The sequence below is a fragment of the Anoplophora glabripennis genome, unplaced genomic scaffold (assembly GCF_000390285.2).
Source record: "Anoplophora glabripennis isolate ALB-LARVAE unplaced genomic scaffold, Agla_2.0 scaffold808, whole genome shotgun sequence".
Lineage (NCBI taxonomy): Eukaryota > Metazoa > Arthropoda > Insecta > Coleoptera > Cerambycidae > Anoplophora > Anoplophora glabripennis.
The window spans coordinates 61449-83257 of NW_019416885.1; the positions used below are offsets into that span (position 1 = coordinate 61449).

The window sequence follows — 21809 nt, forward strand, 5'->3', positions numbered from 1 at the left end:
TAGAACAAATGATTTAGGTGTGATAACATATTTCATTCTTAGAAGGTATAAATTATTAATATGCTCTCTTACATAAAATATAAATGCTGTCAAAATGTATTTTTTAAATTTTTATTTAAAAGTCATCAACTGAGGGTTAAAAAATATTAAAATATTACACGTTCTTTAATAATGGGAGATTTTTTAAAATTAAGTCAAAATACCTACTTAAAATGACAAGGACTTTTAGGTTACCGGTTTTCGAACTATTTAGGAGTCAACGGATTAAACTGAAAATGTATTATAGGGAAATATGTATCCAAATTTTTCACAGTTCTAAATAAATTTTTACCTGTAAAATTTCTATGAAAATGAATGATTAAAGTATCGCTTACTTCAATAACTTCTAACGTCAATTCCTAAAACAATTTTTATTTTAGTATACAGTTTCGTGTTGAAAATCCGAATCTATTTTAATCACAGCGTACGGTGTTGTCATAGGTTCCATAGTTCTATTCCTGTACAATTTAATTACATTTACATATTACTTAACTGAAATGAAATCAAAGGAAATTTGTACACAAAATGTATTTTTTAAAAATCATTTACCTAGTAAACACACCCCTATCTAGTTGTGTACCAAAATAAAATTTATTGAAACTTATATATAGTCAAACTAAAAGTGATGTACTGTTGCATGTGACTTGAGTGCACGTGATTCTGTATTTGTTTTTTTACTTGGTGATTTCTCAATTTTACGCGAAAAATGGCATTTCTTTGTAATCGTGTGAAAACGAATGAAAGTGAAAGAAAAGTTAATTTCAATATAAGGTAAGATAAAAACAAAATATATTTACTGTTTATGGGTAAAACTCGAAATACTGGTAGAAACGTTTAAAAAATATTATAGTATAAAAAATATGTATACAAATAATTCTACTATACATATTGCTGTCTACGTAAGATAACTTATAATTAACATCTCATGTCAATATAAACGTTATTATGTTTATATATTTTTTAAAAATGAGTAGGGGTCTATATTTTTTGTTAATAGTATTATCCTTTCAAATGCTGCTAAATGTTAAAAACTGAAGAGTACTGATTATCAACCACCCTCATTTTTTTTTGTACGAATATATGATAAATAGTCACGTATACCAAATAATTAGAGAGCTGCTTTTTATTATTAATCAACAAGACTGTTTTCAAAATAGATGTTATAACGTCAGAATATTCCTAGCATAATTTAAATGCTTTTTATCTTTTTAATCCTTATAAATCTTTAACAAATACATTAATAAATATTTTAAATCTTTAAGAGTAAAACAGGGAAATAACTGCCAGGTTTATCGTCATAAATTAATATAAAATTAAAAGCTTAAAAATGCCATTGATATTCAAATTAATTTAAAAAATTTCGATACACAAAAAATTTTAATGCAGTTTTATATAAAATATATGTATAAGTGAAGATTTCCACATAGAACAGACGGAATATAAAATCATTTTGCAGAGCCTTCATAAATAATTGCAGTCCACGTGGCCGCCGAGCTTAGGCAACCAACATTGCACGACTGGTACTGTCAAATAAAAATCCCTTAATCTTGATGTCACCAATATTAATTATATGATTTCGTTTACAATGAACAATGACAATCCGTTACGTCTACGCTCGGGATAATACGATAGCTGATTAGTTGAATAAAGTCTTGTGAAAAAGTCGATGAAACAGAATGTTGTATTTTAATTTTAATGTAATTTTGATCTTATTGTTTTAGTAATTTTTAATTTTAGCAAAATTTAATTGCTAACATAAAGGAAATAAAATTACTGTTCCAAACGTTCACGTGGTTTGTAACCATTTATGAAGGTTCCGTATTACGTATACAGAATATTCCAAATTGAATGTGGAAAGAGTTAAAAATGGTTAAATTGGGACAAATAATAAATAATTATTTTCTGGAAAAAAACAAAAGATGTAATTTTTTTATTTTATCAGTTAAAAATGGACAAAGTATATATAATACCGACGATTTAAAGTTTAATATACATATTTTGTAATCGTCGTAGTGGGATTTTGATTATTAGAAAAAAAAACACCCGAAGTTGCATAATCGTGAAGACCAATAAAGTAACCAAAAATTTTAATTAAAAATTTTTTATTAAATCTGCGAAGATTCTAAAAAATTCTATTTGGAAACGTGAAAATGGATGAAAACATTTTTGTTTGGTTTAGTATTTCCAGAAAGTTTTGAAAGGTTCTATTGAAAAGACATGAAAGGAGTAAAATATAGGTAAAATTATTATATAAAACATATACAAAGGCTAACTGTACCTGTACGTACATCTAGCAGATATTCCTTAATTATCACTCATACGCAGAGTTGGTTGCATAGTAAGTACTTCTCACAAGGAAGGCACCCAAAGTGTACCGATTTCAATGCAACTTCGCTCGTGTAGAGGACAAAAAAATATGCGACACGTATATTTTCTTTTCTGCCGAAAAACGTTTTAAAGGAGTAAAAGCACCCCTAAAGTTTACCATCAAAAACAGTTTTCTAAAGAAATCTGATCCTGTACCAATTTTTTTTTAAATCAATGTTTATTATCGGTCGCCAATATTATGTACAGTATTTCGAACTCCATGAGTTGCATCCCTTATCTTTAATAAGGGTAAAAATTATTCTTTTTCTTTGCAAAAATTGCAAATATTTACAAAAATAACTTTATTCTAAAGGAAATCAAATTCTAAAGTTAACTTGATTCAGCGTTTTTCACAAAAGCACATTTCAGGAGGGTAAACTACTCTAAAAAAAACCTTCTTTTCGTTTTTTAATATTATCTCGCTTATTGTTAGCGATGGACCTCACAAACTCTATATGACTATGCTCGACAGGGAACGTTCTATCTAAATATGTAAAAATATACAGGGGTCCATTTAAATTAACAAAGTTAGCATCCGCGGCCATTTTGTTTGGACTTCATTTGTTTATCTACCATCATTTTCGAAAACTTCATAAAAAATCGTGCAACTTTTGTATTTCACATTTTTTATAACTCTTAAAACAAAAAAGTTAATGGAGCGGTCATTATATAGTGAATCACCCTGTACATAATATCAGCGACCGATAATAATAAACAAACTTGAATTGGTTTAAAAAAAATTGTACAGGAACAGAGATTTCTTGAAAAAACTGTTTTAGGGATAAACTTTAGGGATGCTTTTTATCCCTTTAAAATGTCCTCTACAACATAGCGAAATTTCAAGTAATTAATTTGCTTAAAAATCTAAAGAATCCATTTTTCTCTATTTCTGACACACGATTTTAATTTAATTAATTTAAGCAGATATCGTAATATAGTGTTTCTTTCTTTTTTTAATGCATTGAAATTAAACGTAGACATGCACAAACGGCTAATTTAGCAGTTGCAATTTTTTCTAGACAAATTTTTATTCATTTAGAGTATTGACTAGAAAAAATGGCAATTGCTATGTTAGCCAATTGTCCTAGCGTTACATACCTATAATTTTATAGCTTAGCTTAGCGCTTACATAACTGAATCCGTCCATTATTATTAAGCCTTTAGCTAGTCATCTTCATTCAAATCATATTAAACATTATCTGTGACAGATTAAGATGGGATTTGTGTTGATCGATTCAAATCATTCAAATAATGTGATGTTATTGCAACATTTACGCCTAGGTAAGTAGTCAAAAAGTTTTTTTAACATTCGCAGGAATTCCAACTTTGGAAACACAACTTTATTTTTTTTGTTTCCATTACGTTAAAATACGTCTCCTTTCTTGAAAGGAACAAAAAACCCAACATCTAGAGCTTGTAGCAAGTTCATTGAATTCAGTGGAGAGAAACAAGGTCAATATTATTTCCTTCACCCATTAAATTGACTCCGATCAAATTTTTTTTCACTTAACGTTTTTAGAAATAGGTATATCTAATAATATCCATTTTGCAGCCTTTTATGTTTCCAATGACAGACTAACCTTTTCATTCTTAGTTAAAACAGTAGGGTCTCCAGCAGCCAAAGCATGAATCTCTTTTATCTTATTGCAGAGTGCAGAATGATTGCCACAATGTGTAACACCTAGTCGCATTTTATAGACTCTCGCCATGTTGGAAATTACTCCGCTGTAAGTGAAATCCGGAATAAGAAAGATGTCCATCCTTTGGGTGAACTTGAGTATCCTGCAACTCTTGGCGGCTAAATTTTTAGAAATTAGACATAAGTTTACCCTGCTGTTAACTGCATATGAATTGGAAAAATTCGTATTCTGTAAGGAGTCACAGCTGGTGATAAGTCTAAAAATGTAGATATTCTTTAAACTAAAATCTAAGACGATTAGAGAGACTAAAGATTCTCAGTTAATGTTTTAAACAAATAATAATACAATATAATGTTTTGAACCAAATTAAATACATTTATTAGAAATAACCATTTCCATGCTCCTGTCAAAACCATGATAAAATTACAGATGATTTTGATCAATTATTGTTAGAATAAGATTGAATAGTCTATAATATAAAAGTCTAAAACAGACGGGTTAAGTTTATATCCCAGTTTTAAGACATTTTTACAGAATGGCACTGCAGGTGAAAACAATAATAATTATTGTAGATAGTTATAAACGCTTCTACGTGCCATTTTAAACATCGAGAACCGCTGTCTGTGGTTTTGTAGTACCAATACCATTCCCGCATGTTGCGATGAAGGCTCAAGAAATGTTTCAGGTATGGACCATCTGGTATACAGTATGGATTTAGCACTTAATAATTACACAGGCATACAAAAAAAATCATGAACCAGAGGGTAGACCCCACTATTCTTAGGTTTTTGGGGTCGCTGAAATCGAATATGACCATAAAAAAATGATTTTAATTGCCCGTTTTCCCGTTAGCACCCCCTTACCACCCCCTGAAGTTATTAAATTTTAAATTTTCGTACAAAATTAATATTTATGCATATTTCTATATTTTTTAGGACGCTGAAACCGAAAATAACTACAAAAAATGATATCCACTCACTCGATTACCCCCTTACACTCCCTTACAATCATTTAAAAGAACCAGCAGGATTCATATGGAAGTTGGCTCTCGGTAAATTGCGCTAACGTTTTCGGAAAAAAAGAGGAGAACCAAAGTTTTCATGGGTTCAACGCTCAAAATTCCAACGATCCAAAGTCAATTGCCCGTTAATTAGACAAGTTTAAGAGTACCTCCAGTTCCTATGTTGTAAACATCAATACTTCACCGATCAGAAATATCAGCACTTGGATGTATTTATGATTTGGTTCTACTCTTAGCGCAACCCAGGAACAACGGCGTGGACGTGGTAGGTTTCTATTCCCTTGACTCTCACGGTTCGGGGTGCTTGATTAAAGTGAGTCCCCTTGTCTCTCACGATTCGGGGTGCGTGATTAACGTGAGTCCCCTTGCCTCTCACGGTTCGGGGTGCTTGATTAAAGTGAGTCCCCTTGTCTCTCACGATTCGGGGTGCTAGATTGACGAGAGTCCCCTTGCCTCTCACGATTCGGCATTTACCCCTTTCTATGTTACCGAACTCTCTTAAAATATCTTGTCTAAAATAAGGTGTGAAGTTCAAAATATCAAAAGGCAAAATAAACACGGTTATGATTAGGACAGAAATCATAATTCGGTTTTAGCGTCCCAAAAAAAAATAAACATACATCTTAATTTTGTACAAAAGTTTAAAATTCAACCCCCTTCAGGGAGTGGTAAGGGGTGCTAGCGGATAAGAGAGGGGTTAAATTCATTTTTTGAATTCATTTTCGGTTTCAGCGTCCCCAAAAACAGGGAAATACGCATACATCTTAATTTTGTACGAAAATTTAAAGTAGTAGGGTAAGGGGGTGCTACAGGGAAAACGGGCAATTGAAATCATTTTTATGGTCATATTCGGTTTCAGCGATTTATTTTACATGTTTAAAAATCTTAAGCATTTTTTAATGGAAAACACTTTACATTTACAATGACTAATTAAAACAGATGCATAATGAAGAGGGAGTCTTCCCACGTAACGAAAAATTCGTTTTGAGTCGTGACTATGTAGAAAAATAAGTTAATGTTCATTATGAATAAAAATAAACATATTTGTAATTGGTTAAATAATTTTTATTTAAAAATAAAAACAAGAATGTATGAATGCCTCTTATAAGCTTTTGTTTTCGTAGACTGACTTAACTATAAAGACAAAAAATGTAATCGATCCTTTCACTTCTAACTACACCAAGTATTCTACCGTTATAGAGGATAAAACAAGTGAAGCTAGTTAGTTTTATAAAGTATTTGTTTCAGTAACCTGGACGAAAATAATGTACGAGTGTTATTATTTAAAGAATTTGGATTTAAGGGACGAACATTAATATTTGACTCTTCAGCAATAGACTATTTATCTCACGAAATATCAGATGTCAATGTAAGTATAGCAAACTAAGGTTTTAATCGCAAACTATAATCTTTTCTTTTTAAAGCAGCAGGTAACTTCCTCAATAAATTTTCAGAAACTTACTGAGATGGTATTTGGTTCAGTGAGTTTAAGATGCCACGAGACCTATTTTCGAATACATAAATTGTCTTCGCCAAACCGTATAATGTTTACACAGGTATGTTGTGGGGAAATGACCACATTTTTGCAGGTATGTATCAAAATGGATTTCATATTATCTAATGAGGTTATAGTTTTGCAATATAATGCATAAGAAACTTGTTTGAAAATTTAGCAGAATCTGGAATCTACTTGATACATCATAACAATTATTTTGAGAAAAAAGTTAATATCGTCATTCTCAGTTGGTTTTTTAAGTTTTACTCGAAAATCAGGCTTTTTTTCGAAAAACAAGAGAGTAGTAATTTGTAGAAAAATCCGAAAATATCATGGTTGTTAGCCTAAAGCAGTGGAGTACTATTTTTATTTAGAAAAATATGCCACCGATACCCTCAGATTTTGGACAATGTTACATATATACACGTGCCCAATTTCAAATTATTTCACTTACTAGTTTTTAAATTATTTAAAAAAATTAAAAATATTCTTTGAAGTTTAACACCCTCTTATCTTTTTAACGAGGCGTTCTAGATAAAAACTTTATGGGAAAGACTCCCCTTAAAATTCACCAAAGAATACGAGGTGTCATTTTTGGTCACCATTTGTGAATATATATTTTTTTATTTTTAATTAATGATTTACTTTTATTTTCATACAATAGAGAATAAATATTTGTGTTGCCTAAATAATAAAAGAATAGAGTGTTTTTTGTAGATATTTATTTTAAGTATTAAATTAACAAGGATGTTAAAATTGTATGGAATATTTAAAAAAAGTTTAAATCTACGTCGTACAACCTTTCAAGGCAGCGACTTTGGTCGATCATTTTACTTTTATTATAAATATTCTTTATTTTTGTATATTCTTTAGTACAAATTAGATATTCAAATATCTAGCATGTTTATATTAATCGTAATCGCACGATTATTAAACCGTAAAATTAACAATCATTGCATTAGTACATTTTTTGTATCAAGGCGTAGGTAAGAAAAGACTAAAAACTAAACATACATTTTTTTAAATCTACCTAAGAATCTAAAATGTATATATAAATTATAATTAACCAATGTAAATTATTCTTCAGGTCTTTCCTTTTCCCGGTTCCAAGAGAATAGAATTTTGTGCTTTGGATCCACATTTGTCACCTACCGTGAATAATTTATTTTATTTAGCAACCGCACCAGATGATGCAACTTCACAAAATAGTATACTTTCTTTTGAATTAGGAAGACAACTAGGTAAATAAATACAGTAATAATTATCAAGTGCTAATTGTTTCACTTAAGGATTAGTCAACTGAAAAATTGTCTTTAATGTACTTTTATTCTTAAAAATAAAAAAGTAAAAGTACATTTCTTTACACTTTTTATCCCAAAATAATAATTGTTATATGCCGTACCTTTATTTCACAAAATGAGTTCGCAATACTTGTCTATGTAACAGAACAAAAATCAGTTACTCTGTCAATAAATAAACATTTTATAGAAATATCCTTAAGAGAAGCACACTATACCGAGTATTTATTTAAAGGTTTAATTTTGAAAAGGTAGGTTTATTGTGAACATTAAAATTAACTTAAAGAAAGAGAAGAAAAAGCATTTTTACAGTTTTCTTTATTTTCTTCATCTGCAATAAAATATTTTACAAGTAATTAATTAGAATTACCTAATATATTCATGTTTTTTTTTCAGACCAACAACTTTTTCATGATCAGTTTAATATTCCAAACTTATCAACGAATACCTTTGATTCAGGATATGCGGAACAGTCTTTTAGCAGTTTCGTAATTTCGAACAGAAGCAACTTCAACAGCGGTGAGTGTAGTACGTATTTTCTATTTAGAAAGATGTCCTATATCATAATATTAATAAACATCATGGCAACGGTTTTGTGTAATGAAAATTAAAACAATTTTTATTAAAATCTATTTAAAATATTTGATTCTAAATATAAATTAGAGATAAACACAAGTGTTATGATATTTTTTGTTTTTATGTCTATTTAACTAACGTATATTTGTTTTCAGGAGTTTCGTTAAATCGCAGTCAAAGTAGAATACTTAGTTCTGATACCAATAAATCTTTAAGTGAATTGGATCTTTATTCCGGTGAAAATTGCCCTACCAAGACTTCACCTACATTAGGACTTGTGATAATTTTAGCAATTGCTAGTGATAACGATGAGTAAGTAGTACCTATTAAAATAAGTTATTCTTCGTTAAACAGATGTTATTAACTTGAATGCATATTAACGGATATTTAAGCCATATTACTCGAAATGCTCTTTATTTTTTTTTAATTATACAGGTCGACGAAATGTGACTCACCTTCCAAACCAAAAGCCACACTATAATTCCTTAAAGATTTTCATAGCACATCAATCCGAATTCGACCTCAGAATTGCTTCATCGTATCAAGATTTAATGATATTGCTTTAAGCTTTAAGCTCGTGTGTGGCTATCTCAAATATAGAATTTTATAGTTTTGTTTTATTGTTGATCTTTGAGCGTATTACAATAAGTTTGACAATTAACAAATAGATATACATTATAGAAAGCTGTATATAAAATCCATCCCTGATTATACAGGGAGATTTCACTTTAGATACAGAAACTACAGAACTAGATTCATTACCGAAAAATAAGTAGAATTTGTTCTATAAACTTTTTTCCTGCGGGACTCGGTATTCGAATACAGGATGTTAAAGTTTACAAAAATATATATATTTTCTGCCATATCTGCATAATGCGCTGATGGAATTGAATGCAATTTACAACAGCGTATTCACTTAATCAGGCCTTTTGTTCAATGTATTATTAATCGCGTCGCTTTAACCAGTGGCGTGCTACTGGAGTTGACACCCCATTTTCTCAGGCAGCTGCCACTATTAAAAATACATCAAGAAACATTTTTCATTAATAAGAGGTTAATATTACATTTAATAAAGAGTCTAACTAAGTGAAAACGATGTAGTAAATTTCATTCAAATCGTTCAGTGCAATGTGAAAATATAACAGAAAATATAATTTTTGTTGAAAACTTTAACACCCTGTATCTCGAATACCACGCCCCCCCCCCCCCGAAAAAAGTTTATAGAGCAAACTCTACTTATTTTTTATCAATTAATCTATTCCTGCAGTTTCTGTATTTAAAGTGATCTGTATATCTGCCGATTTCCTGGGTTGACATATAACTTCTGTATGCGCTTCTCTATGTGGGCTCTGTTTTGGTACGGTTTCCTGAACCCTGGCTGACAATCGCGTGTTAATTTCTACAGCTCTAGATCGTGACATCTTGGTTAACTAGATTAATGGTATACTCGATGTTCACCTCTTTGAGTCCGAACTTCGTTGTATCCGGGAAATTTTTTTATCTCCGAAATTCGGAATTAAATTGGCTCCACGGCCCTCAAATTTCGCTGTTGGGGATGTGAGCTGCTACGTTGGAGCGGTTTTGACTGCATAAAGTGGTTTTTGGGCATGACATGACGGCGGGAATTTTGGAAAGATTGGTAAAAACGTCTAATTCCCACGCCGCGCCACGACGTTCTAAAAGAAGCTGTTGACGGCATCGGTCCTCGTCAACTTCGACTATCATCAATAGGGCGTTTTGTAGCTGCTTGGAGCGGTTTAGAGCGCGAAGACGGAATTTTGGAAAGATAGGTGAAATTTCCAATTTTCTCACTACGCCCTCTGCATCGCCGCGTTGGGGCTGTAGGTCCTTTGGGACCTCGTTCTTGACTCTGGCTACTACGGATTTGGTTTGAGGCGATTTTTTCCAATTTCGTTGTCCGGAATGGAAAGTGTAGAGAATTATCGAAACTCGGGATTAGTAATACGACAATATCCTAATCTAAAATTGTGAAAAACACAATTTTCCGGAATACTTCAGGTTATGTTATGTACTAATTTTTTCCCACAAAATTCGCCTTTTCCCCTCCGAGAAATCGTTTGTGTGGTTATATAATCACCTCACCCATCATGATCGTAGTTTGATAATTTCATTATTTTCATTGCATTAAATGATATTTCTGTTCATGATTTCTTTTAGAAATTTCGTGTAGTATTCGACAAAATTATTTACATTTCTAAATTCCAAAATTTTTTAAATTTGATCCGACATCTTGGATCCGCCATTTTGAATTTTGTAATCGTAATGAGCGGCCCCGAAAACTTAAAGAACTAATGAGAATTTAGGTGTCTCTAATTTGATTCTTCGCTCTTTTTTTAATCTTCACCTGACGCTACTCAATCTCCGAATATCAACGAATACACAGAACAATTTAAACAGAAAATTTCTCGAAGAGGAAAGAATATATTTGAACGATTCAAAATGGATTTTGAAAAGGAAAAGTAATACTTTTAGCTGCCATTTGTGAAGACAATTAACATAACTTCTAATATAGCGAAAACGGCTTTTTCCAACTTTTACGTTAGTATATCTGGAAAACCTCACATGATAGAGCAATTCTGAGGTTGGATTCGGAGTCATTGCCTTAAAAACGTTCGATAGAGTCCAGTTTCTGGTTTATTTCGTCAGCCTGTTGTTACAAAAATGTTGTTTAGTTTGTTCCCCTTTTTTATAGTGACATTAAAATATGTTTTATATTTATTTTCAGATATTTTAAGTGTTATATGAAACATATAGCTTTTATTGAATCTGTTGTATTCCGTATGAGGCAAAATATGGAAACTGTCTTTAACAAACCTTCAATCCTGCTCTCTACGATGATCGAAATTTTTCACAAGTCAACACAGTGGCTGGCACGCATGTTTCCGGACTTACAAAAATGTAACAGTTATGAAATGAATAATACAATGTCTAATAAGTTGAATAGGTATTCCGAAGAAATACACGATGATCCACTCAAGTTAAAAATAGCTTCTTTAATGTTCAAGATAAATCATCAAAAATTTTCATTGTTAAACAGCACAGTCTTTCCGAAAAAATATATTCCACAACGTAAAGTAGTAGCTGTATCAATTTGTAATGAGGCAGAAGATTATTTTGATGAATTCTGTGAACTACTAAAAACAGTAGAAAATAGGGAAACAAATTTGTAAGTAACTTATAAAGAAAAGAAATGTTATATAATGCTATTTTTACACACCGGTTATTAGCCTACTTAATATTAAATATTGTCTGACTAAACAATGATCTTAACAATCATCCTCATTATACCCAAAAGGTTAAAGAAATGTTTTGTAAATTTTTTCATTAAGTAATACCATTGTATAAGTAAATAACTTATACAATGGTATTTACTTATACAATGGTAATACATAACAACAAATTTTATTCCCTTGCACATAATCACAAACGTTTTATGAGTAAAAATCAGCAAAAAATATTGGAAATAATTATTAATTCTGAGTTTTCTGTACTATGTTTACTTCTGCTTCAAATATTTTTTTTAGAATAAGTACTTCCTTGATGCTGTAGTAAATTTTTGAGTGCAATATTAAAATAATACTGTTTGCGTTAATAAGTAGAAAATATTGGAGCTTAATAAACAATAATAATAACAAAACAAATTGAGTATTTAAAATCTAATACTAATAGCTAAATGCAATACATTTACGTTTTATGTGAGACCACTAAGTAATTTTATGAGAATCATAATCCTTGCCGACTGTTTTTTATCAATTCCAAATAATAAGCAATTTATATCTTCAGCTCCTATCAGAATTGTACAGGGTTACTATTTTCTATTTCCTTACAAGTGTAACGCTTTTATTTCTAGAAAGAAATTGATTAAATTAGCAAAGTGGAGAATATTTCAGGTAATTCAATCTATTTTAAGTTGGAATACCTACATGCCAACATGTTCTGAAAAATTATTTCCTCAAAGTTCCAGAGTTATTTAATATTTAAAAAATAGACCATTTTCAGTAACTTCTCTTTTCAAAATAATAGTAGTGATTTTTTCAAAACTTATAATTTAACCGATTATATATTCATGGTAAGGGAATATTTGATCCCAGTATGTAAATATTGAGTGCATTATACTTACAAAAATTTAATTAATAGGTACTAACTAAAAAATATGTGCCTGTTCACTTCAATATTCATTTTAAAATCACATGATTTATGAGATTGAGAGTATTGATTCTTACCATAAGTTCAGAAGCTTGTTTCTTATTGTGGATAACAACTACTCCGCATCAGGCTACATGCCCCGTCCAACATTGAATCCCAAATATCTAGTAAATAGCTAAGATCATTCATCAGAAAAATCACCAGACATAAGACACTTGAGTGATTCAAATTAATTTTTTTCTTAAAATTGACCAACCTTACATATTTAAAATCATTTAAGTTACATTCTGTATATGATTTTTATGAAATGAAAGGTTCAATTGACACTGCTCAGTTAAAAATTAATTAAAACCCAAATTGCTCTTTATATCTTTAAAAATTTAAATATATTCTATATTTAAATTCATCAGTATTTATAATGATTTTGTTTTCCAGCTTTTTAAGTACTATAATAACAGCTACATTAACTTATCACTTGGGATGGATAACCACTTGTTTCTCCTTGTCACCCCCAAATAAAGATCATATAGTTACAAGTTATAATAGTTTATGGAGACAACTAACTGAGTTATACGGGGCACATGGATGGCCTATAAAATCCGCGCAAACTATCATAAGTGGATCAAATCAAAACGATATAATTTCGAAAGTACTTCATTTCGTACATTACTTCGTTAGATGTTCTACAGTTCTACATAACTGTCTTGAAAGAATTAACGTGAGTAAGGACAATGAAACCGCTGATACAATTTGCTTAAATTACAAATGTTCTGGAAATTGTTTAACAAAACCTTCCGAAGAGTCATTTGTTCCAACTTATCAAATGAAATCAACATTACACAAGTCAAAAGTGTGTATGTCTAATCTCTCAGAATTATCAAAGTATGAGGAGTATGAAGAAAATTATTTATCCCCCTCAACAAAAGTAACATTTCTTTTAGGAGAAAATGAAGAACTTATCAATTTAAAACCGTGCCTTACAAATTCTTCGACTGAAGCTTCTGAAAGCGACAACGACGCCACTACTTTGGATTCATCTAAGAAGCTGAATCCCTTTACTCAACATTCCAGTTCAGTTCTTCATTATTTATGTGAACCTATAAAACAAAAGCATTTGGGAACGATTAATATATTTAATAATGAACATTCCAATAGTAAATCTCTAGAGGAAGAAGAAGTATTAGATTTGGATAATAATTGTGATTACTTTAAAGAAAAAAATAAGCAAGTATTGCATTGTAACAGAAAACAAAGAAAGTTTCATAAATTATCGAAAATGAAAATTATTTCTTTTCCCCTGCCAAGGTAAGTGTACCAAATATGCACATATATACATAATGTCCTAAGATTACGTGTACATGGGGTTAAAATAAGACGATTTACCTAAACTTACCTCTAACCACAACTGCTTAGTTTAGTCTTAAAGGATATCGAAGTTGGTATGTCTGTAGAATTAGTTTTATGCAAATAACCTTCAAACGTCTTGTACAATTTAATTGAAAATTTATGTACTGGAACTACTTTTTGACATTTGGTTTGTAGACTGGCAGTTGTCAATTAATGGGCTGGTTTCCTCGTTCACGATTTAGAATTCTTAATTAAACATTACCAGTCCCGAAATTAATATATACAATAGCTGATTACATGTAATATTTTTTTTTGTTAAATTGTTACATTAGAATATGCCATTAAAATTTAGCGGAACAATTTAGTTACTCTCTGCGTAGCGACAAAAACTTAGTTTTGCCTATAAGTGGAGATATCACATATCACATCTGATATTTGAGTAATTCGACAATTTCACTATTAAGTAACGAAGCCAATCACAATGCTGCCACCATATTGAAAGTTATTTGGAAAGAACGATATTTTTGCTAAGCTAAAGCCCTTTTGCATCTAAAGCTTAAAGCTCTCTTGCAGCTAAATCAAGTAATTTTGAATACTTTGGATGGAGGTAATTTTAAAGAAGTTTTTTGTTTTGGTCTCAAAAATCTGTAGCAATTCTATATACCTACTTGAGTGTCCTGTATTTTTCATTCTAATTTACCTTTAAATTAGATTTATTTTGATTGCACACTCGTTTTCCAGATCTAAATTAAATAACATATTTAAAACAGCATATGCTTCCTCTTTAAAAAGTGATACAATTGGAAAATATGTCCCAGACATGGCAGTGCAAGGGGCAAGTGTATTTCAAGAGGATTGGATATTAAAATTAAAAAGAGATCTTTATTTAACAAGGCAGATTTACTTTTTTGATGGATTTGTAGACGAATCTGTAGCAGTTGTTGGTAATGTAGATAAATGGTAAGAGAAAGCTTCTCTGAATAGTTATATCTGTTAATAAATTATATTTCAGGGATGTCGAAGTTATCTCCAGTCGCGCTAGTATTAACCGAAAATCAATAGGGATGAAATTAGATATATCATCACTAGTTGCTAATATGTTAGAAGTTTTGCTGCAAATGTGGAATTTGAATTTTTGCAAGAAATATGTAAGTAGAACATTATTGTACGTACCGTCAACCGGGGTGATGTTGGACAGTAGGGGTGAAGGTGGACCAACGGTAGTGTTAAAAAAAATCCCTACCCGGTAGGTGGGGGGTGAACGTTTAACTGATTTGGCTGCAGAAATCGTGAAACAACATGTTCTGTTTCTCTTGGAACGCGGTGTGGGTATGAAGGACGGAGGTAAGTGAGTCTGTAATTTACGACAGTATTGTATGAAATTTTTACATTTTCATAAACTTGTTCTTATAACTACTGTAGCTACGATGTGGCTGGCGGAATATCAACCTTTTTGTCTGAGGAGTTACACTATTGTATGAGTATTAATCATGGAAATTTTCAATTATATTTTTGTAAAAAAAGTGGAGTGGGAGAATTTTTTACACTGTTGTGTTATTCCAGGGTTAGTTATTTATCGAAAACCGCTTGGCATAAAGCCGAATTGTATTTACCCCACCAGAAATTTGGAAATGGCAGTAAAAGAAGTGAAAAATAAGATTTTAAGTGTTTGTGAAGTGTTCGAAAATGAACACTTCACAACCACGTTAAAGGAATTATAATAGTTTTAAATAAGTTTTTAAATAATGTTAAATATTTTTTGTTATATTTTTATAAGAAATTTAAATTTTGTTAATGGTAGTTTTAATAAAGGTTTAATACACATTTTTCAAACTCTATAAATTTATTTTAGAGTGAAACTGAAAGAGTTCCTTTTTAAAAAACAATTTTTATGTCCAACTCGGGCAATAGACCGTTCAGTAACTAGATTTCCATTGATTTAAAGCTATGTCCAACTTCACCCCTTTATGCCGGGTGAAGTTGGACAACCGTTGTCCAAAAATACATAAAAAACTAAAAGCAAAATACAAATTTTAATTATACCACACAATACAACACACCTTTTTCAGATTTTTTTACCTATCAGACCCAGAAATAGAGTAAAATAATCGAAAAATTCGTCCAACATCACCCCCGTTGACTGTACTTAAGTTATGTGGTTATATTAGTATTATTATGTTTATTTTTTTGGAAACAGCGTATAAAAAAATGAATATTTATATTTTATGATAACAAAGAGACACGATAAAAGTCTTTCCTACAACCTTATAACCTATTCGTTATTGTAATGTATTCTAATTGTCACCCTGTAAGATATTAAGATAAAGATTTTAAACATTTAACAGCCATTTACATCTATAGTTCATGCAGATCATATCTCGCTACTCTCAAGTATGGTGGATAAAATGTAGACTAGCATATACATATTTATAAATCTCTTTTTTTCTACAAAACAACTTAACACTTTATTTAACTTCAGTAAATTATGGAGGATTTTAATCACTTTCATTATTTTTACAAACTAAAATATAGAACATTTAATACACCACAACTGTGTATTTTATTAATTTCATTGAATCTTACAGAAATGAGAGATTTACTGTCCCTTTTATTCTACTGAAGGTATTTCAATGTTTTTAACTAGATATCAGAATATTTAATGTGAACATAACATTCATATACATAACGTTTCTATAGCAGATACATAGATACAACATTAAGATATTAAGAAAGATATTAAGATATAAAGAAAGAAGGCTATTAAGAAAAGTTGACAAGAATAAAAAACTTTATATAATTTTTATAATTATATTTAATTTTGAAATTAACATTTTAACTGTGTAACATTTTTTTGAAGTACCTACAGAATTAACAATATACAGGATGTCCCATAATAAATTATACATAGAGTAATAGGCAATTTGTGACGTCATAATAATGTGATCTGGCCACACTTACCTCATTCCAAAAGTTGATAGTAACCGGGATGCAGGGTGTCAAATTAATATGAATGAAAAATTCTGCAGCAACTCAACAGTAATCTAAATCTATCACTAATTAAATGACAAGTTTGACATAAACTAGGTTTGAAAGCGTTTTTCATTGCTTCTGTTTTTATTTGCAGGACTAATTTGATAAAGTATATTTAAATGTTTTGGTATCAGAAAGTAAGATACAGTGTGTAGAAAAAAAATTGTGAACTACAAAAATTCCCAGAGACGGTGTCAAAAAAACAATGGATTCCAAATTTCGTTTCAATACAGCAATTAATTCGAAGATTATTTAAAAAAATTAAAAAATTAAATTTTAATTTTGACACCCTGTGACTCGGTTACTATCAACTTTTGGACTTAGATAAGTTTGGACATATCAAATTATTATAACGTCACAATTCACCTGTTACTCTATATACAATTCAGTGTGGGACACCATATAGATTTGTTTGTCTTTTAAAAAGGTTATTCACCCATCTTGAGACACAAGCACAATATATTACTTAACCACATTTTATGATGTATTTGAGTAATTTTAATGTTTCTGTTATCTAATCCAGATAAAATGGATATTACTTTCGCTTAATTCATGCAAATATAGTAATTATTTTTATTATAACCCTTTTCCGTAATATATATAAGTATACCTATTATGTAATATTGTAGGAAAATATATTGTATATTTTGTTCTAGAGTGCAACGCACATTGAACAAAGGCTTCTGGAAATATGCATCCGTTCCTATGCATTCGGTCAACTTCTCCTGCACACAGATATATGTACAATGGATCTATTAACTGCAACTTTGCACTTTGAAATAAANCTACTGAAAAAGGAGCGATGATGACGAAATTTTAGCTATGCAACAAAAAATGTTTGTCTGGTAGAGAGTTACCAAATTCCATGCGTGTCCTCTGAATTTTCAAAATGGCGCCGATATCAACGAAATACCAAAATTTTTGGCTTAAACCTGTTGCAATCCACATTTAACGGTGTATGAGCTAGTGTTATTCAACACAAAACGTTGATACGGAAATGTTCTACCAAATGTTACGTGCTCCTTGCACAAATATTAAAATGGCGACCTCAAAATGGCCCTTATATCAGTGAAACAGTAATAATTCGCTGGTATAGGCGCCATTTTGAATGCGCCATTTTGAAAACTTGTAAGGTGCACACAATATTAGGTAGTGCACTTGCTTACGAACGTTTCTAGTTAGATAGCATGAGCTTAACCGCAATTAAATGGCGTTATTAGCAGATCTTGACCCAAAATCGAGCTATTTCGCTGATATAAGCGCCATTTTGAGGTCGCCATTTTAAAATTTGTGTAAGGAGCACGTAACATTTGATAGAGCACTTCCGTATCAACGTTTTTTGTTGAATAACACTAGCTCATACACCGTTAAATGTGGATTGCAACAGGTTTAAGCCAAAAATTTTGGTATTTCGTTGATATCGGCGCCATTTTGAAGTCGCCATTTTGAAAATTCAGAGGACATGCATGGAATTTGATAACTCTCTACCAGACAAACATTTTTTGTTGCATAGCTAAATTTTCGTCATCATCGCTCCTTTTTCAGTAGCACTTCTTTCAGGAGGTCGCCAAAATTCGTGGATAGTAGCCGCCATATTGCAACCGCCATCTTGAAAATTAAAAAGCGCCACACGGCTTTCGAAAGCGCTCATCTCAACAAATTTTTTAAACCGTCGTGCGATTTTTTTGACCGATTCAATTTTTGTACTAGCGGGTGGCACGGTTGACACGGATCGTTCCATAAGTATACCTGTATGTAATATTGTAGGAAAATATATTGTATATTTTGTTCTAGAGTGCAACGCACATTGAACAAAGGCTTCTGGAAATATGCATCCGTTCCTATGCATTCGGTCAACTTCTCCTGCACACAGATATATGTACAATGGATCTATTAACTGCAACTTTGCACTNGGGATGCAGGGTGTCAAATTAATATGAATGAAAAACTCTGCAGCAACTCAACAGTAATCTAAATCTATCACTAATTAAATGACAAGTTTGACATAAACTAGGTTTGAAAGCGTTTTTCATTGCTTCTGTTTTTATTTGCAGGACTAATTTGATAAAGTATATTTAAATGTTTTGGTATCAGAAAGTAAGATACAGTGTGTAGAAAAAAAATTGTGAACTACAAAAATTCCCAGAGACGGTGTCAAAAAAACAATGGATTCCAAATTTCGTTTCAATACAGCAATTAATTCGAAGATTATTTAAAAAAATTAAAAAATTAAATTTTAATTTTGACACCCTGTGACTCGGTTACTATCAACTTTTGGACTTAGATAAGTTTGGACATATCAAATTATTATAACGTCACAATTCACCTGTTACTCTATATACAATTCAGTGTGGGACACCATATAGATTTGTTTGTCTTTTAAAAAGGTTATTCACCCATCTTGAGACACAAGCACAATATATTACTTAACCACATTTTATGATGTATTTGAGTAATTTTAATGTTTCTGTTATCTAATCCAGATAAAATGGATATTACTTTCGCTTAATTCATGCAAATATAGTAATTATTTTTATTATAACCCTTTTCCGTAATATATATAAGTATACCTATTATGTAATATTGTAGGAAAATATATTGTATATTTTGTTCTAGAGTGCAACGCACATTGAACAAAGGCTTCTGGAAATATGCATCCGTTCCTATGCATTCGGTCAACTTCTCCTGCACACAGATATATGTACAATGGATCTATTAACTGCAACTTTGCACTTTGAAATAAATGATATACCTCTACTTATGTCAGTAGCTTCAGTAATTTCTCCGCAAGTGACCAAAAAATATGGACTTTCATTTCCGTGATTTTGTATCTAGGGTACTATTTAACTTTTATATTATGTCTATTTATTGTATTAATAAATATTTAGATTTATTAAGTTGAGCAGTATTATAAATGATGAATATGATTATGTGGGAATATAGTCAATAGGTAGTTACTAAAAATGTATTAAACATAAGAATAATAAACGTGTGTTAAGTGCCACAAACTTCTCGCGTTGTATCTTTAATATTTTAATTCTAAAATTACTACAATTCTAAAACTTACCCCTTATTGAGTTTGACAGTTTAAAAGGTTTGAATGAATTAGGTATTTTATAATTGACTTGCGTTTAACTACACATTTAAGGGTACAACAGTATTTTTATTACTAACACAAATATTAACTAAATACAGAGTGTTCCGTCTAAAATTCCCCAGGCCGATATATCAAAAATCAAAAGGTATAGGTGCCTGAGTTCTAAAAAATGTTGCTTACAAATTACTTCAATTCTCGATGCAAATAATATTACTTTTCTTTGTGATATAGAAGCTAACTAACAAAACGAATTTTCTATAACAGGAACTTTGGAAAGTGGTCCAAGTGATAATTTCCTGAAAAATTACTGGTTTCCGAGGCATTTCTACAAAAAAGTGTTTTTGTTAAGAACAAAAGTTATTATAACTTCTTCAACGTTAGTTTTGGGTCATAGACGCGTTAGAATTTTTTTTATATTAAAAGGACAATCAAACTTTTTTTATCCAACTCCTGATTTGACCGTAATTTATACTTTTTAATTACACATTCTTCTGAGTTGTAAAAGATCATTATTTCAAAGGATATAATAAACATAGCTATAATATGCATATGTTATTTTTACTAATACACTAAATTACAAATATTTGAAATTTCCGCCGTCGCGTCGTTATGTAGTTCATCGGTCTTCTAGTTAAGTAGTATAGGTAGGTGGGTGGCTTCACAGCAGAAAAATTGTATTTCTTTTTTGTATATTTTGTGGCGCTTACTAGCGCTTGCTGGGCGAAGTCGTTAGGAAAACATACAGGGTGTTCCCTAAGTAAATTTAAAAAATCCAGGCGCGTAGTCTGTGGCCAAAAATAAATTTTGTTTTGTTATATAAATGTGAGGTCTTAGGACAGCCATTGTCCAGCCATAGCGTGTCAAAAATTAAAGAAAAAAAAGTTTTAATTTTTAATATCTAAACCGCTTGAGACAATTTAACGGTGTGCATATTTAATAGTAGGTATGAAACAAAAAATTATCAGCTTTAGAAACTTACTAGCGGCGGAGGAGTGAGTATCGTCGATAATTATTTGCCAAAAAAATATCTCACCCTATATAATATTACAAATAAAATAGGTTTTTATATGCGCCATTTTTTTTTACACTTTTTTGTATTCCAAACCGATTAACAACACAATTGATTTATTTGATCAAGTGCATTTTTTATAATTCATTACATTACTTAATATAACAAAATAATTAATCAACAGTGGGATTACTTTACTATGATTTATTATAACACATGTTGAAAATGGCCACCTTCAGCCAAAATACATACTTCAGATTCTTCTTTAAAGTGCAGCTGGAACACGTGCAAAAAATCCAGGAGTAGTTCTTATCACATCACAACCAACTATTTGTTGACGTAAGTACTCCTCAGATTCAATGTGAACCTTGTAAACTAATACCTTGAGATGTCCTCAAACAAAAAAATCAATAGGGTTCATATCGGGTGATATGGGCAAGGTTGACCTTGTTCTTGAATGCCTCGTCCAATCACGTTATTACCAAATCTTTCATTTCAAAATTCACGAGCAGTCAAACTAAAATATGAGGGAACCCCGATATGCATAAACCACATTCGTTCTCTTAGCGCATAGGGAACATCGTCAGGTAAAACGTTTTTAAGAAAATGTCTGTAGGAGGCACCTCTTAAAGTTGGTGTAAAAAGTAAAGCCCAACAAGAAAATTTCCAATAATACCTCAGAAAACTGATGTTGAAATCGAGATTCCATTATGGCATGAGGGT

The 21809-nt window shown here is 30.8% G+C and overlaps 1 protein-coding gene across 1 annotated transcript; it reads left to right on the forward strand.

Moving 5' to 3' along the window:
* The first annotated feature begins 733 nt into the window (after positions 1-733).
* Positions 734-19922, forward strand: LOC108913006 (folliculin-interacting protein 1). The gene is made up of 11 exons (XM_018718457.1): positions 734-810; positions 6316-6436; positions 6492-6623; positions 7650-7803; positions 8257-8379; positions 8592-8748; positions 11183-11623; positions 13039-13908; positions 14692-14910; positions 14963-15098; positions 19597-19922. Exons 1-11 carry the CDS (start codon positions 746-748, stop codon positions 19801-19803), a joined length of 2625 nt encoding a protein of 874 aa, XP_018573973.1. The 5' UTR covers positions 734-745; the 3' UTR covers positions 19804-19922.
* The last annotated feature ends 1887 nt before the right edge of the window (positions 19923-21809 follow it).

Excerpts from the sequence above, each read along its gene's own strand:
- LOC108913006 (XM_018718457.1), top strand. The coding sequence starts at position 746 with ATGGCATTTCTTTGTAATCGTGTGAAAACGAATGAAAGTGAAAGAAAA. Across the intron at positions 11,624-13,038 it reads GAAAATAGGGAAACAAATTT|CTTTTTAAGTACTATAATAA; the intron begins GTAAGTAACTTA and ends TTTGTTTTCCAG. Across the intron at positions 15,099-19,596 it reads TGAATTTTTGCAAGAAATAT|AGTGCAACGCACATTGAACA; the intron begins GTAAGTAGAACA and ends ATTTTGTTCTAG.